Source organism: Sturnus vulgaris, chromosome 18 (genome assembly GCF_052056855.1).
Source record: "Sturnus vulgaris isolate bStuVul1 chromosome 18, bStuVul1.hap1, whole genome shotgun sequence".
Lineage (NCBI taxonomy): Eukaryota > Metazoa > Chordata > Aves > Passeriformes > Sturnidae > Sturnus > Sturnus vulgaris.
This window is the reverse complement of record NC_142260.1, coordinates 4,353,337-4,369,821: the sequence shown is the minus strand read 5'-3', so window position 1 is coordinate 4,369,821 and position 16,485 is coordinate 4,353,337. Positions and strand designations below refer to the sequence as shown.

The following is a 16,485-nucleotide window of genomic DNA, read 5'->3' as shown; positions in this document are numbered from 1 at the left end:
CGCCGGGGAGGCGGGCGGCGGGGCGGGGCGGGGCGCTCCGGGGCCGGGCCGCGCCTGCGCGCGGGGCTGCGGCGGGGAGCGGCCATGGCGGCGGTGCTGGGGCGCGCGGCGGGCGCGGCGCGGCGGTGGCGGGCGCTGGCGGTGCCGCGGCGCGGCGGCGCGGGGCTGGCGGTGGACGACACGGTGAACGGGCTGAGCGCCGAGCAGCGCCAGGTACGGGCAGGCCGCGCCGCGCCGCGCGCGGGGGGTGTGGCAGGGACGGCGGGCGCCCATTGGCCGCGGCCGGGGCGGGCCGCCCAATCCCCGCGCCCGCGCGGCGGGGGCGCGGCTCGGGCCGCGGGAGCGAGCGGCCCCCGCGTCCGCGTCGGGCCTGTGGGAGCGGCGATGACCGTCAGAAACGCGATCGGCGAAGGAGCGCTTTGGTGGAACGTCGCATCTTCCCAAAGGAAGTGCTGCAGCTCTCCCAGTTTGTTCTCCTGCCCAATGGGGCGCTTGAAGATTTAGGATAGTTCTTAGAGCTCAGTGCACGTTACGGCTTTCCTGCAAGGGGCAACGCAGGGGCAACACATGTCTGTTCTGGTGGCCAGTGACAGTAACCCAGGGAAGGGCAAGAGCTGGGTCAGGAGAGGTTTAGGCTGGATATTGGGAAAAGGCTCTTCTTCCAGAGAGTGGTCAGACACTGGAACAGCTCCCCAGGGAATGGTCAGAGCCCCAAGGCTGCCAGAGCTCAAGGAGACAACACTGTCAGGCTTAGGATGAGATTTTTGGGGTTTCCTGTGCAGGGCTTGTTACTGAAAACCTCCGAAAACGCTGTGAAAAATAAGACTAACAGTGTCTTTAGTGTTAGTGGGTAAGGAATTACTTTATTCTTGACCAAGACGTGTTTGTGTGGCTGACAAAGTTCTGACCTCCACTCCAAATCAAGACACAAAACTTTTTCACTTAGACATATTTAACAAACAAGGAAATGAATGTTTATTGGTTCTAATTTGCATCATTTTCTTTATTAATTAGTATTCTGTCCTTATATTGGTTATTGATTTCTTGCTCTTCATGCTAATCTGGCCCACTTTCTTTAGTCCTTTTATCATTTTTTCTTAAATGAGGAGTTTCCAGCTTTCTAGGCTTCAGTCTCCTCTGTGTCTTCTGGTTACTCCAACATGTCTTTGCAGGGCCATAAATTTAAAATCCCATGTATTCAATCTTCAGCTCCCTCAGGCTTTGTTTAGTGGAGCTTCTCAGGATTAGTTTAACCAAACTTAAGGTTTCAGTGATTTAATGATCAAAGTATCAATAAATGTCTGTGACAATAAACTGAACTAGTGCTGACTACAAGTGGGCATGCTTAAAATTAATTAAAACAGCTAATGAAAAATTAGTTAGGAAGGTTACATCATTTCCAAGAGACTGGTGATTCTTGTGGGTCCCTTCCAGCTCGAAATGTTCTGTGATTCTATGATCATTAGCTTTGCTGTGTTCTTCTGTGTGCAACAGCAGCCAAGTGCTGACCATTCCAGATGTATTCACTTCTGCCCCTTGGGCTTGGAGTGAAGGGCAGTGTCTTCCCAGGGCTGCTCCACACAGGCTCCTGCCAGTGAAACACTGGAGCTACAGCTTCATTTTTCAGATAATTCTGATGGTGCAAGAATAAGCATATGCAAAATAAACTTACTTGTTCTTTTTCCTTGCTACAGAATTATTCCTTGCCACATTTGTGTTGATGTTTATGGCCTTACCAGCTCGAAGTGATGTTTCTTTGTACTTCTTATTCAGAAGATGTAAAAGAAGGTGTAAAATGCTCCTCTTGTTCCCATCTGTCTGGTGGAAAAGCTAAAAAAACATCAGAAATAATCTTCAGTAATATTAGTGAAACTGTGGATTAAAACAATATAACTGTTATAAACTGGCTTAGGGTATCCATCCTCACTCTCTAATTGATGAAGATTTTTTTTTTATTATGGTTTTAAGCTTGTTTTAATTTATTTTAAGCTCTTTGCTAAAGTGTAATGCAGTCATATTTGTCACAATGGCAAGATATCTAATGTCTTTTGGGAGTTCTTTTTAGGTTTATGAATCTAGCAATGGGGAGAAAGCTTGTTTGATAGTACTGGAATCCAGGGTCTCTGGGTGACTGTGGAAATTTAACCTAACTTCTCAATTGTAAAAAAGAGGATGCTTAGGTTTTCGGGCTCAGAGAAAGACAGACAAGTGTGGGCACATTCTGGTTTGTTGCTCCTGCCCCTTATAGAGGTTCTGGTTTAACAGCTCAGGGTTTCAGTCTCTAAAACTGTTGCTTCACCAGAATTAATATGTGGGAATAAAGAACCAAAAAGAAAAAAAAAAAAAACAACTAAAACTCATTAATTTCTACCATAAGTTTTTTTAAATTTCCTGTTAAAAACATTTAAGATACTATATATATTTTGTTACTGTTCATATAGGCTCTGTACCATGCATGTAAGTGTTCAGTGTTTAAAATTTAGAAAAATATTTTGGCTTTTTGACACTTGGACCAATGAACATTCCTGGCTGTATCAAATTTCCCCACTGTAGAAGGTAATAAGGTGGATAATGTAGTTCCAGTTTGACACACAAACACGTTTTAATTAGTATCCCTGCTTATTACAGACATCTGTACATAATTAAATGATGCTGTAAGCAGCTACTGGATGGAGTTAGCACATTATAAACTCAGTTCTTCAGCTTCCAAAGTTCCCTGCCTAAAAATATGCCTGGAACCCCAGTGCAGGCAGGAGTTCAGGAACATTCTCTCATGTCAGGGTACAATTAAGGTTAAATGCTGAGAGGGACTGAAGTACATCAGCTCCTTTTTAAAAGACTAAAGAAATGACCCTTTTATGTTGTATTTAGGCCGGTAACCTGAACCATGGATTTCCTTATGGTTTTGTGCTTCTGGGTTTGGGATGCTGGAGTGGCCTGGTTGAGGGAATGTTGGCAGGAATCCAGGGGAAGAACATGACAGTATATTGCTGAGATGTAATGGATGTGTTTTTCCTCCCCTCTTTTTCCAGCTTAGACAGACCATGACAAAATTCTGCCAAGAGCATTTGGCTCCAAAGGCCCAACAGATTGACCAGGAAAACGAATTCAAAGGCATGCGGGCAAGTATTTCATGTGTGGTTCTGAAATCCTCTCTGGGCTTTGATCTCTGCATTAGTCCAGACAATCCCAAGCCACACCACAGGAACATGTGCATTAACTTTTCAAACTTAAAAGCCACAGAGAAAACCTTTTTTTATTTCCTGTTTTATCATTTGTTATCAACTTTCAGCAACCTGGGGCAGAATCCAGTGATATTAGTCATAATAAAGATTGATAATGGTCTCGTTTGGATTCTTATTATGGGATTTCTGCCTGCCTGTTCTGGCTCCTTCCCCAACATGTGCTTTGTATACTCCTGACTCAGTCCCTTTCTTGAACGTGAATTTCCTCTGATTTGCTGTGAAGATATTGTGTGCAAATGCTGAAATGTGGAGTTTGACTGTTGAGCTGAAACTTGCCTTTCTAATAAAACCAACAAATTCTGTGCCACGGGGTGCTTTGATTGATGGAAATGAGATATCTGACTATTGGTTTTTATAAGCTCCACAAGACTCAAAAAGCTCTAAACATCTGCCAGGATTTCCCAGAGCTCTGATGTTGACATTTCCAGGGATGTATGTGCGGCTTTGAAGTGAAGTGTGTAAATTTAGCCTGGCATTCCAGATGTCATCCGGAGCTATTGTGTGATACTTTCTGGAGTCTCTGGAGATATTCCCTGACAATTATTGCTGGACACCAAGGCCACGTGAGGAGCACTCACCTATGTGTCCATCACATAGCAGAGGAAAGGAGCAGCAGGGAGATTGCCCCACCACGACACGTGTGGGCCTCCCTGGCGACAGCATCCTTTGCTATTGCATTTTGTAAATGCTGTTAACATTCCCATTTTTTTTCATCTCCTCCAAGGAGGCTTCCTTGGCTTTAGTTGGCATCTCCTGTTTCACTGGAAGAGTTTTAAAGTGCCAGCTCATAGCCACGCTTCATATTTCCAGGATTTTGGTAATGGATAGTTTATACTATTATACAAAAATTTTCATTAAAGTGGGCAAAGAGTTAAATCTTAGGAGGTGCCCTTCCAGAATTAAATTTAGGCATGTGAATTTTCACTGAATTCCACAAACTCCTCCCATCTGTAGCATAACTAGTGTCCTTAAATCTGTGTGGTCTCTCAGTTCCAAGGATGGAGCTGGACTGTGGGAGGAGCAGGTATTAGGGATGTGTTTGCCTCCTTCTCATGATATCTCGCAGAGAAACTGATGTGTCCAGTGAACTACCTGGGGAAATTTGTTATGCTGATGCCCAGACTGTTAAATTGGGCTGATTGCTTGTTCTGTATTCATAGGACTTTTGGAAGAAACTTGGAGAACTTGGAGTTCTGGGGATCACAGCCCCTGGTAAGTCTCTTCTGATCTTTTACCTTCTGATGGGTGGTTCCTCAAATGAAAGAGAGATTACTTAAACTTTTTTACTTTCCAGTTCACAACAGCCTTGTCTGTGATGTGGCACCCATTTTGTCCTTTGTGTTTTAAAAAAAAATTGTTTTCCAACTATTTTTCTTCTTCTCTGACTTTGAATCCTTTTTCCTTGTTAGACAAAATGCCTTTCACAGTTTAAAAGCACCGCTCAGAAATGGTTTTTCCAGATGTAACATATGTAGCTCAAAATTATTTGTGCCTTTCTAAAATGAAGTAAGTTTTGAAGAAGGAGAGCAGGAGATTAAAGTATCCCAGAACAAACATCCATCTGTAATGGGAGAAGTTAAGGGCTCTAAAATAATGCCCTGAAAAGCTGTGATAACTAATGGGGAGCTGACCACTGCCAACCAGTCAGAAAAAAAATCAGGGGAAATCTTATTCAGCCTTGTGCAGGTTAGTGAAAAGTGTTGTGATGAGTGTTACAGATGAGTGTGACCGTGCTGAATGCACCAAGGCAGGGTAATGAGGAGAAGCCCTTAGTGGAGAAAGGCAGCTGATGGGGCCTTTCTTCCCCCATGGAAAAGTGTGTTTTCTAGATGTGGCTGGGCAAAGGCTCTGCAGAATCCAGCTGAATAGCAATGCGTCAGAATAATGCCTGTGCCTCGCTTTCAGTGCTGAAAGACTCTGCATTTCTGCTTTCTCTCTCTCTCCTCTTCCCCATTTACTGCTGCTCCTGTTTTTCCTCACTCTTACCTTCTTTCTTCTTTGATGTTGTGCCTGAGGCTTACAGCAATTTCCCACACTATAAATAAGGCATCCCCTCACAAGTCCTGTCCTTCTTGATTTTCTCAAAGGTTTACCTCTCAAACTCTCCTACGCCCAGGATTTTTTGCTTTATTTTGGATTGTGGAGTTACATGTTTCTTTATTGACATTGGTTTTGTTGGAGGAGACTGGGGTTTAGGATGTGAAGATCCTGTGGAATCTTAGGAGGGTATACACAATTAAATGGCATGTTTGGGCACTGGTGCATCAAATCTGTTAAGGGAACATTTTGAATAACAGTGCTGTTTGTTTTCTTCCTAAAACTGAGATAACCGTGGTGTTTGTGATTTTTCCATTTGTTTTATAAAGTGCAAAGTGAAGAAATGTAAACATGTAGTTTCCATGAAATGATAATACAGGCATATCATATACAGAGAGTAGCTTTTTAAAGGGCAACATCATTGGAAATCACACCGTGGTTTGTGTTACTCAAGGAGATGTCTGGCAAGATCTTTTTCCTGTTCCTCTTGCAGTGCAAAGCAATCCTGGATTTGTGCTACTCACTGTTGCCTCGCCTTTCTTCAGGCAAAAACCACCAAACACAGCCATTATATAAGAATTAATAAAAAAATCCTCTTGTTTTGGTATACATGAGAAATTGTTAAGTCCATCCTTTAGGATACTGATATCAAACCCCTGAATTTGGGTTTGTGGTAGAGAAAGAAGATTTTAGAGGATAAAGGGCCCTGCAGATAAAGGCAGGAGTCAAAATGAGGGACACGGGAGGGAAAGGCTGCGTGTGATGCCAGTGGCTGTGGTGTTAATTTGAGAAATTTGGGACAGCAGCCCCCTGGAGCTGTGCCCTTTGGTCACTCTGAGCACACACAGAGATTTACTCTTACCCTTCTTGCTCTTGCTTGCAGCCTCCACATTGATGATGAGTAAGTGCTCCCAGTTTATCTCCCCAGTTGCTTTTCAGTGTTCATGTCCTGTTGTAGTGCTTCTCTTAGCAGTATAACTCCTTGCTTCCTACCTGGAGAACAAAGCTTTTACGATGAGAGGTGACTGTATTTGTGTGTATATAAATGTGTTTAGAGTACATGTGTATATAAATGTGTTTAGAGGTACATCTGTATATATTTATGTAGGCTGTTGGCTCCTCAAGGCCATTACGCATTTCCCAGCCTTCTCCTTTTACCTGCCTTCTCTCTCCCCGTTCTACTGTGTGACTTTAATCTTTACTATTAGTTTTAGGCTCAACTCCATGTGCCTAGCTGGGCTTCCAGTGCTGCTCTGTCTCGCTTCATCCTTTCCTGAAATCTACGTCCTTGTCACTGATGAATTACATTCATGGGTCATTCTCCTTCTCAATAGGCCACTCATCAAAATTCTGGTATCTTGCTTATTTGTGGACTTAGAAGAGTCCTTAGTGACACAGCTTTGAGCAGTTTGAGGATTTTTCCCTTGTTTAGGGGCAAGAGATACATGAATTTTACAAACCTTGCCTGTGTTCCTCTGTTCTCGCCTTAAGAACGTTGCAACTTGGTGATTTGATCTTTGTGATAATACTGAGGTTGATAAGAAGGAGTCAATATTGTGTAAGGTAAGTAGCATGTTCAAGATGTGTCCCTGTGAATGTCCTACATATAAACTATGTTATACAAGTCAATCATGGATTATGCTGATGACAAAATATCTCCTATGACTTTAAGATGACAAAAATTAAATTCCAAGAGCATGAGGAAGGCCTGAAGTGCCCAGCTCAGGGATGGCAACAGTCAAACCCAGAAACATTCTAAGTGTCTTGGATTTCATTGGAGGCTGAGCCCAGCCCGGGGATCTTATGCCCATAGTGGGTAACATGAGCTTTTTCCTCTCTTCCCAGCGGAATATGGTGGTTCTGCTCTGGGATACCTGGACCATGTGCTGGTGATGGAGGAGATCTCCCGTGCATCAGCAGCCGTGGGGCTCAGTTATGGGGCCCACTCCAACCTGTGCATCAACCAGCTCGTGCGCAATGGCAACGAGGCCCAGAAGCACAAATACCTGCCCAAGGTATGTGGCTGCAGGAGGGGCAACACTGGAAAGCTTTTGGGTTCTGGCTGCAAGGATGGCATCTTAAGCACCAGCAGATTTCAGTGACAATAGGAAATACTGAACTTGCCAAAATTGCCCTTCTCTAGCTTGTCAATTTTTGTCCTATTAATCTATGTTGACCTCATCCCATGCCCTGGTCGTTGTCTGCAGGCTTTGAGGTGTTGCTGGAGAATATTCTTTCAAATTCCCAAATCATTTTGAGATCTCTGAATGAAAGTCACTGCTTTCTTATTTTATATTCTCCATTTCTCTCTGCCCAAATTCTTTGTTTGGCTGTTAATTAACTACATGTGGAACTTCATCATCACTTGGGGCATTGATGTTGTAACTCAGAAGCACATTAATTAGATTTCAGTTTTTAAATGCATGTAAAAACAATGAGCACATTGAATCCCAGCTATTGAGATTATCAGTGAAATTATCATCACAAGAAACTTGATTTAAATGACGTGCAAAGTACAGTGTCGCTTTCTCAAAGCACTGTGCAGTCTGCAAATGTGTAACCCCGAATTTTCCTCCTTCCTCAGGTGTATTTTTATGCTTCATTCTCTGCCTTTCAATGAGATGTGAAGTCACTTCAGCTTTGACTTGTTTTAGCTCCTGACAGAGCACTTAAAAAAAGGTGCTTAACTAGATTTGAGCACTACATGGGGATTTCTGAAGCAATGCACTGATGGTTTGAATTGGTTGAACATATCTTAAACATTGAGTCTGCTTTTTTAAAAAAAAAGTAGAGATTGAAAGGAGGAGAAGATGGATGAAAGTACACAGGGAGGGGGGAAAAAAAGGCAAGGAGAATAGGGCAGGATGAAATAACAATGAAGCAAAAGCAGCAGCTCTGCCAGAGCCCGGTGTGAGCAGGCACAGGAGGAGGGTCCATCTGCTGTTGTGGGTGAGTGTGGGGGGACTGGGCTATGAGACTGTTGCAGAGAACTTTCCCATCCCGTTTCACCCCTTTGCTTGCCTTTTGTGTTCACTGGCTCCTGTTTGTGTAAAAGGGCAGCAGAAAGCCCAGGCAGGAGCTGGGGACAGGCATATGGCTGCCTGCATGGTTCCTTGGCACCTTCCTCATGTGTTGTGCAAGCAAGGCTGTGCTTGTCTAGCTCAGACAGAGCTGAGTCACCCTTCTCATCCCACTGGGATTTGGTTCTGTTCCCTCGGCACAGCACAAGCGAGCTCCTTGCTCGGGCTGTGCTGGGAATAGCAGCTCTTGTTCGAGTTCTTGCAGAGAACAGTGACTGTGGAGGTTCAGTGCAGGAAAACAGGTGAGAGGGCTAAAAAGGGAACAAAACCAATGCTGCTGGTCTTAATATTTTGCTAAAATTTGTCTTTTCTTCCAGCTAATCAGCGGAGAGCACATTGGAGCCTTAGCCATGAGCGAGCCAAATGCTGGCTCTGATGTTGTGTCCATGAAGCTGAAAGCAGACAAGAAAGGTAAAGCCTTTCCTGTGCTGCCCAGGGAGGTGCTGGAGGCCCCATCCCTGGAGATGTTCAAAGAACATTTGTCCATGGCACTTAGTGCTCAGGTCTGGTTCACGAGGTTGGACTCAACGATCTTGGAGGTGTTTTCCAACCTAAGTGATTCTGGGAACCCTGTTAGAGAATAAATGGGGTGGGAATACCAGTGTTGGTATCGTGAGCTAACAGATTTAATCTCTTGGCTTCCAGGAGACTACTTTGTTTTGAATGGGAACAAATTCTGGATCACCAACGGGCCGGACGCGGACGTTCTCATCGTCTACGCTAAAACTGACATGAACGCTGTCCCGGCCTCCCGAGGCATAACTGCCTTCATCGTGGAGAGGGTAGGTTTAGTCATTCCCACAGGGCTTTAAAGCAGAATCCTTCATCCTAATTGTCTCATCTGGAAGTCAGATGATTTTCTTTCCATAACTGCCAGCCTTTTCCTCAAAGACAAACTACTTTCTGCCTTTCAGGCAGGAAAGGAACCTTTAATAAAATAAAATCTGAGATCAGTAACCTTCTGATGGACGTAACTTCATTATTGGGATAGTTCAGTTACTGGCAGAGCTTCCAACTCTTGCTGTAGGAGAGCCTGTGTTGGCAGCTGTCCAAATAATTTATTTATTTGCTGTTTATGTGTATTAGAAAATGGGTGCACAGGGTTTATATGTGTGTGTTTCTCTGTCCATTTGCTTTCTCTGCACTTGCACTTAGACCTGTTCTTGTTCATAGGTCACTTTCTCTCCCTCCTGGCACCCTACACATGTTCTTGTGGTCAGGGGAATTTCACAGATCTCTCATGATTTTCTTCAGTCTGTTGGAACTGAGATGTGAAATGTATTTTACTGCCTTGACTTTGCAGGGAATGTCGGGTTTCAGAACAGCCCAGAAGCTGGATAAGCTGGGAATGAGAGGGTCTAATACCTGCGAATTGATCTTTGAAGACTGCAAGGTCCCTGGTGAGCTGGGTTCAAATCATAGTGGTTTCCTCTATTCTTGATCAGATAAATTGAATCACTAATTACAGCCCGTGACCTGGAGGGCTTTGCAGATGCTTATCTGCTCTCTGGCAGCCTCTGAGGGAGCTGGTGGAACTGGAAAAATGCAATCTGCTGGATTGTAGGGAGAGGGCACATCCTTTGTCAGGTCACTGCTCCTTCCCCCTCATGGACCTAGTTCTTAACCACTGCTTCTCCAAAGCCTTGCTGGGGCTTCCCAAGAAACTTGTTTCTGTTAGAGCTTCTGTCTTGTATGGAAGTGAGATGCTTTGCCCTGAAGGTTTTTTCACTGGAGACTTTCCAACAGGCTTTTGTAACATTTCTGAGTTCTTTTGGAGCCAGGGCCTGAAAATGGACATCCTTTTCCTTGTTAGTACAGCAGAGGCCTCTATAATAGCAGTATTTGCTATTCCAGTGTCAGGTTTTTTGTTAATAGAAAAATTCCAGCCTTTCTATAGCAAATGGAGAAGATGTCTTCTCCATAATCATAAAAATCCTGATTGCACATTTGCAGAGCAAGGAGCTCTCTCGTTCCATGTATACACCTTCAAAAGCTAAAGTGGAAAAGTTTCAGCTGAAATCTAACATTTGTAACTGCCTTGGATCCCTCCACCCTGAAATCATAAAGGCCAGTGCCCGAGTGCTCTATCATGTCCCAGAAGTCTTCCACAAGGAACAGCATGTTCTGGTGGAAAGAGGATGATGACGCGGAGAAGCACATCATGCAGTGTTGGAAGTTAACACACTTGGCACTCTGGCCATTAATGTTCCTTTAATCTTTGGCTTTGGAAGCTGAAACAGTTTTTTCCAGGAAATTGTTCAGGCTATTCAGTAATTTTTCATAGAGTCCCAGGATGGTTTGGGCTGGAAGGAACCTTAAACTTACGCAGTCCCACCCCCTGCTATGGGCAGGGACACCTTCCACTGGCTGAGGTTGCTCCTCCCCTCAGTGAACACAGGCCCTCAGTGAGCAGCTTGTCTGAGTTTTGCACATAAATAAATCACTTTTCCTTTGCTCTTTGCAGCTGAAAATGTCTTGGGGACCCTGAGCAAAGGAGTCTACGTTCTGATGAGTGGATTGGACCTGGAGAGGCTCGTCCTGTCCGGGGGCCCCCTGGGGTAAGGGTTTGTCATCTTTTGTAGGTTGTAGGGTCAGAAGGGTCCTTGGTGAGAGTCCCTTGGGGCCTGCAGCTCTTGGTAGGATGGATCCTGGGTGGGGAACTGGGTTACTGGGGCAGCAGAAGAGAAGAGAAGAGGCTGGGTCAAATGTGGGAAGGAAGCAAGGTGCAAGGAGATCCCATGGCTGCTGGGTGTCCCAGTCAAAACCAGCACAGAACTCCAGTACATTCTTGACTGGACTGTACTGGAGATGCTCAGGGCCCTCTCAGCAGCCACCATTCACTCAAATGTGCTCCACCTCATCCTTGAGCTCTCAGTTCCTCTTGCAGTGGTTTTCCAATTTGAAAGCATTTCTGTGGAGCCCCCTGTGAGGGGCAAGGGATGAGACAAGCAATGCCAGAAAGAATGTTTGCAAATCTGCCTGCCAGTGTCCACTGACCCTCCAGAGCATGCCTTGGAAATGATCAGTCTTGATAAAAAAATTTCCAGAGATATAAATCTGCTTCAGTCCCCAGCTGCTGGCTTGTGTATCCCTACATTATCACTCAGGGAACAACCAGCTCATTTGTGTTATCAGTTCCTTAGAATCTAACACACTATCCAGACACTCACAAACTGGTTTGTTCTTCATTTATTCAATCCTTAAGCTCCCCAGCAATTATTGGCACCCCACAGTCCTTTTGTCCTCCTGAGTGGTCTCTCTAGGCTAATCCTCTTGTGGAAAGACCAACTTCCACAAAGCAGGAGGAGGATTTTTTCCCCTCCTTGTTTTTACCTGTGCTTTTTTTATGGTATTGGCTGGTAATCCTTGAGTTGAGGGGCTCTGGAGAGAAGAGGCAGCACAAACTGTCCTGGCTGTGGTTGTGAGAAAGCTCTTCAGGTCTCAGTCCCCTGAATTAAAAGGTCAGACCTTCACACAGGATGTCCCAAATGAGCACTGGGGAGAAATATGAGACCTTTGTATTTTATTCTTGGCCTTGAGTGGAGCTGTAGGAAGGCAGCAGGATATCACTTTATCTATGAGAACCTTTTTGCCTTGGGTTGTACTTCCGAAGTTAAATCGTTATTAATTAATAGTTCTGCTGTTTCCCTTTTCCCTCTGCTCTTCTTAGGCTCATGCAAGCTGTTCTTGACCATGCAATTCCATACCTGCATGTCAGAGAAGCATTTGGACAGAAAATTGGTCACTTCCAGGTCAGGCAGAAAAGGAATTGGGAATTTTTGTCCTCTTTTCTCTTTAAAACTGAGAAGACTGAGAGCTGTGTTGTGGCGGGGGCTTTGCATGGAGAAGGTCACTTGCTGTTTATGCTGGGGCTGCATTATGTGATAATGAGCAGCCTGGGCTAGTGGAAGGTTCCTGCTCATGGTGAGGAGATAGAACTGGATGAACTTTAATGTTTCTTCCAACTCAATGATGTGGTGAGAAGGTGGAAAGACCTCTGAGACTGTTCCCCTGAGATTGCTGTTGGTGGGTGAGGGACTGTGGCTGATATTTGGGGTCTGTGAATTAACAGAACCTCCAGCTCCCTCATGTCTGCTGCGTGCATGTCTCCTCCCATGTCTAGTTTCTCTGAGGTATTTTGGGGAAAGGTTGCTCCCCCTCTCTCACGTTAATTAACATCCCTTGTCTTTGGGCTGTGCAGCTCATGCAGGGCAAGATGGCAGATATGTACACGCGGCTCATGGCCTGCCGGCAGTACGTCTACAATGTGGCCAAAGCCTGTGACCAGGGCCACTTCAACGCCAAGGTGAGCTCAACTCCTACCTGGGCTGTGTGTCCTGGGGCAATTCCTCCAGTCCCAGAGCCTCAGCTGAGGGGAGCCTCTGTGCAATGAGTCCCCACAGCCCAAAGGGTCTTTTTTTCACACCCGAAATACCTTTTTTCACTCACAAATTAAAAGCGAGCCTGCTTCTACAAGGCAAGAGATTTAGCAGCATCAGTAGGTGTTTATTGGAAGCCCAGACAGATGTCCTGGCTGTTGTAAGGATTGTAGCAGTTGTTTGAGGTGTTGTTACCTCCACCTGTCGCCACATCTCTGTTAGAGGAGGATGTTGAGTCTTTAACAGTGGGAGCACAGAGCTCTGCATCCCAAAACAATTCACAATGGTCTCCTGGGGGATTGATGGGCCTTTGTGAGAGAGACAGCTTGTCTGGTGCACTTTTTATTTTTTTCCTTCTTCTGTCTTCATGTGGCCTTTACAGACCTGCTGTGAGTGTTCTATAGTAATAGGGACACTGCTGGAGCTCCCTGTCCCTGTGCTTTGTGCTCAAGTAGTTCAGGGTTCTTAGCAGGTGTCTGTAGAGTGATGGCAGCGTGAGGGCAGCACAGGGACTGGAGACAGGCAGGTGACACCTTTTCTGACTGTCCCCTTGTGCCTGTCCCATAGGACTGCGCTGGAGTGATCCTGTACTCAGCAGAGTGTGCGACACAGGTGGCCCTGGATGGGATCCAGTGCCTGGGTGAGTCACTGACAGCTGGGCAGAGCCCAGTGCAAGAGCATTTCCCTGAAACTGGGGACAAGGAGTCACTGGTGGCATTTTTTGCGTGGCAGGTGGGAACGGTTACATCAATGACTACCCCATGGGGCGCTTCCTGCGCGACGCCAAACTCTACGAGATCGGGGCGGGCACCAGCGAGGTGCGCAGGCTCATCATCGGCAGGGCCTTCAATGCCACCTTCAAGTAACGCCACCGGTGCCCGGGCAGCACCGTGACCACCACGAGGCCTTGACCGCGAGGCTGGAGCGCACAACTCGACTTCTCCCTGCCTGCCATTCCAGCATTGTCACCTGTGGAGTCCCCTCTGCCTGCTCTGGGAGCACATGCTGCTGGACTGAGCTTAGACAAAATGAATCAGAGGGTACATGGAAGGAGAAGTGTTTTTCTCTTTTGTGATCTGAGCTGTTGATCTTCAGCTTTGCAAGGCAGAGGTTCATCCTCCTACCAGGCAGGCTGGCAAAGGGTGTGCAGCCACTCCTGCACACAGAAAGTCAACCCAAACCCACCAAAATGGACAATAAGGGAACAACTTCGTTCTATCCAAAAAGCCTGGAGTGCCATTAAACAGTTAGAATTTAGCATATTGCCATTGGAAGGTGAAACTTCCTGCTGTGACCTTCCAGTGGGGTTAATATCTTCCATTTTGGGAACTTGACACCAACCACATTGTGGGGTTGCTATCGTGAACGCTTGAAATCATCTGTGCACAAGCAGCGTTTTAGGTGCTGATTCCTAAAACCTCCTTAAATCCCATGTGTGTTTCTTTGCAGAATTCCTTTCCTATTCGCAGAATTCCTTTCCTATTCTGGCTGCTTCTGGAGTTATTTGGGTTCAGGCCCGAGTCTTTGCTGAGCTGACTGACTGCTCCCACCAGGTCATTCTCTGAGTTGTCACCATCCATCACTCTGGGGACAGTTAACACATCAGAGCTGTGACATGTGTGAATGAAGTGAATGAAGCAGGCAGAAAGAGCTGACTTCTTTGGGGTTTGATTCCCTCTGAAGGTTGCTGTTTTGGCCAAGCCTGTGCTCACACTCCAACTCCGGGCAGCTGAGCAATGTGTTTGTGAGTGATCTCAGTGCATCTTGTATCCAGCAAATCAGGGCTTCTCCAGCTTTTTAAATAAAATTGCACAGCATCCTGCCAGCCTTTCAGTGTGAATCACAAATCAAAATGGGCTGCTGGAAATGTGATTGAGCAATTAATTAAACATTTGCCATGTAGGCAACTCCCAGTAGTTTTAACAAAACTCACCTTCAACTGTGTGTATTTTTTTTGGTTGTTGTTGACTCCTGTCTGTAGCAGGTGACAGTAGACTAACAGAGAATTTTAAAATGCCACAGATTAAAAACAGTTCACTTTCCTGAATTGCCAGTAGGTCACCAAGGGTTTATAAAAGTCAAAAAGAGCCAGAAAGAGCTTCTGAATTTGTGGTGGTAGCACCTTCCTCCAAAGCTTCATATTTATTCTGCCTCAGTGGGTGGCTGTCACTCAGGAAGTGTCCCACGATTTAATTTTCAGCCTGAATCTCTGGATAGAGAGTGGACAGAGGTGCTTTGTCAGGAATATTTTGTTGAGCTGCATCTGAAAATGCTGTAGAAGTGAACCTTGAGGTTCACTTCGTACGGGAAATACTTGGTGCATTGCTAACCAGAGATGTAAGAATTTAGTTATGCAACCAGACATTTATGTTTTATCACAAAATGATTCCTGCATCACTGTTAAGATCCATTCCTGCCAGAGGAAGTTTTCTAGGGAGTGTCAGAGTCATGACAGGATGGTGTGAGATTTAGATTTTTAAAAATAGGTTTTCTAACGTGGAAGGAGCCCAGAGATTTTTAAACCTGTCCTTCAGCACTAGAGAGGTCTGGTTTTAATACACATAATAAATAATGCCTTCACTTTCCAGGCTGATCAGCACCTTGGAGTTGAAGGTAAAATGAATCAATATCTAACAAATCTTGGGACAGGGGCAGGGACAGATTCATAAATCCTCAGCAGGGTTGTGTTATTCAAATCTCGCTCCCTTCCACAACAGCTGTCTTAGGAAAGGAATGGGAGAGATTTTTTGGAGAAAAGAGGGTTAATCTTTATACTATACTAATAAAATGAGCTTTTGCTGTGGCCTGTGCTCTTGGGGGGGCCCAGCAGAGGGGAGGTGCAGGCTCTGGTACTCACCAAAGCACATCCAGGCTGGCAGCAGCAACAGCTACACTGTTGCTTTCCCTGCCTATCCCTCTCTTCCCAACCGCAGCGTTTCCCCATATTCTCATTTAAAAGAAATACATTTACAGAGGTCACGCAGGCTGTGCTTTAGCTCCTCTGGAGAGCAGCAGAGCTAACAGGGAAAACACAGGGGGCTGTGCTGCTGGACATCATCCGAATGGTTTCCGCTGTGGATATGTGATGGAAATTGTCCTGGCCTGACAGCCTTTGGCTAGTGGCAGGGCTGGATGTGCTGCATCTTCCCTGTTTTTCAAGACCCTTGCCCTGTTTGCAGCTGGCTGGCCACTGAGCAGAGAAGGCATGGAGAACAGTGGGGAGAATTATTCATGAAGGTATGCACTGGGTTGACCGTGGCTGGGTGCCAGGCACCCACCAAAGCCTCTCCATCACTGCCCTCCACGGCTGGACAGGGAGAAAAAACATAACAAAGGTTCATGGGTTGAGATAAGGGTTGGGAGAGATCCTTCACCCAAAACTGTCAAGCAGTGACTGACTCGAATTAGAGATGTTAATTGAATTTATTACTAACAAAATCAGAGCAGGTTAATGAGAGGTGAAAAAACCTCAAAAACATCCCCCCACACCCTTCCCTCCTTCCCTGCTCTAACTCCTCCCCCGCCACAGCAGCGCAGGGAGACGGAAATGGTGGTTACAGTCAGTTCATCACAAGTTGTTTCTGCTGCTGCTCAGGGAGAGGAGTCCTTCCCGTGCTCCAGCATGGGGTCTCTCCCGCAGGAGACAGCTCTCCATGAACTTCTCCAGTGTGAGTCTATCCCATGGGCAGCAGTTCTCCACGAACTGCTGCATTGTGGTCCTTTCTTGCACGGGGTCAGTCCTTC

At 45.7% G+C, this 16,485-nt stretch overlaps 1 protein-coding gene across 1 annotated transcript; it reads left to right on the top strand.

Annotated features, from left to right (window-relative positions):
• Nucleotides 1–35: 35 nt before the first annotated feature.
• On the top strand, nucleotides 36–14,669 carry IVD (isovaleryl-CoA dehydrogenase). The gene is made up of 12 exons (XM_014878886.2): nucleotides 36–213; nucleotides 3,033–3,122; nucleotides 4,406–4,457; nucleotides 7,128–7,297; nucleotides 8,680–8,773; nucleotides 9,008–9,144; nucleotides 9,666–9,762; nucleotides 10,827–10,920; nucleotides 12,033–12,114; nucleotides 12,564–12,668; nucleotides 13,309–13,381; nucleotides 13,474–14,669. Exons 1-12 carry the CDS (start codon nucleotides 85–87, stop codon nucleotides 13,605–13,607), a joined length of 1,257 nt encoding a protein of 418 aa, XP_014734372.1. The 5' UTR covers nucleotides 36–84; the 3' UTR covers nucleotides 13,608–14,669.
• Nucleotides 14,670–16,485: the final 1,816 nt, after the last annotated feature.

Bases quoted from the DNA above. Each gene is read 5' to 3' on its own strand.
- IVD (XM_014878886.2), top strand. From the start codon at position 85: ATGGCGGCGGTGCTGGGGCGCGCGGCGGGCGCGGCGCGGCGGTGGCGG. The intron at 7,298-8,679 runs GTATGTGGCTGC...CTTTTCTTCCAG, and splicing joins AGCACAAATACCTGCCCAAG to CTAATCAGCGGAGAGCACAT. The intron at 10,921-12,032 runs GTAAGGGTTTGT...TGCTCTTCTTAG, and splicing joins CTGTCCGGGGGCCCCCTGGG to GCTCATGCAAGCTGTTCTTG.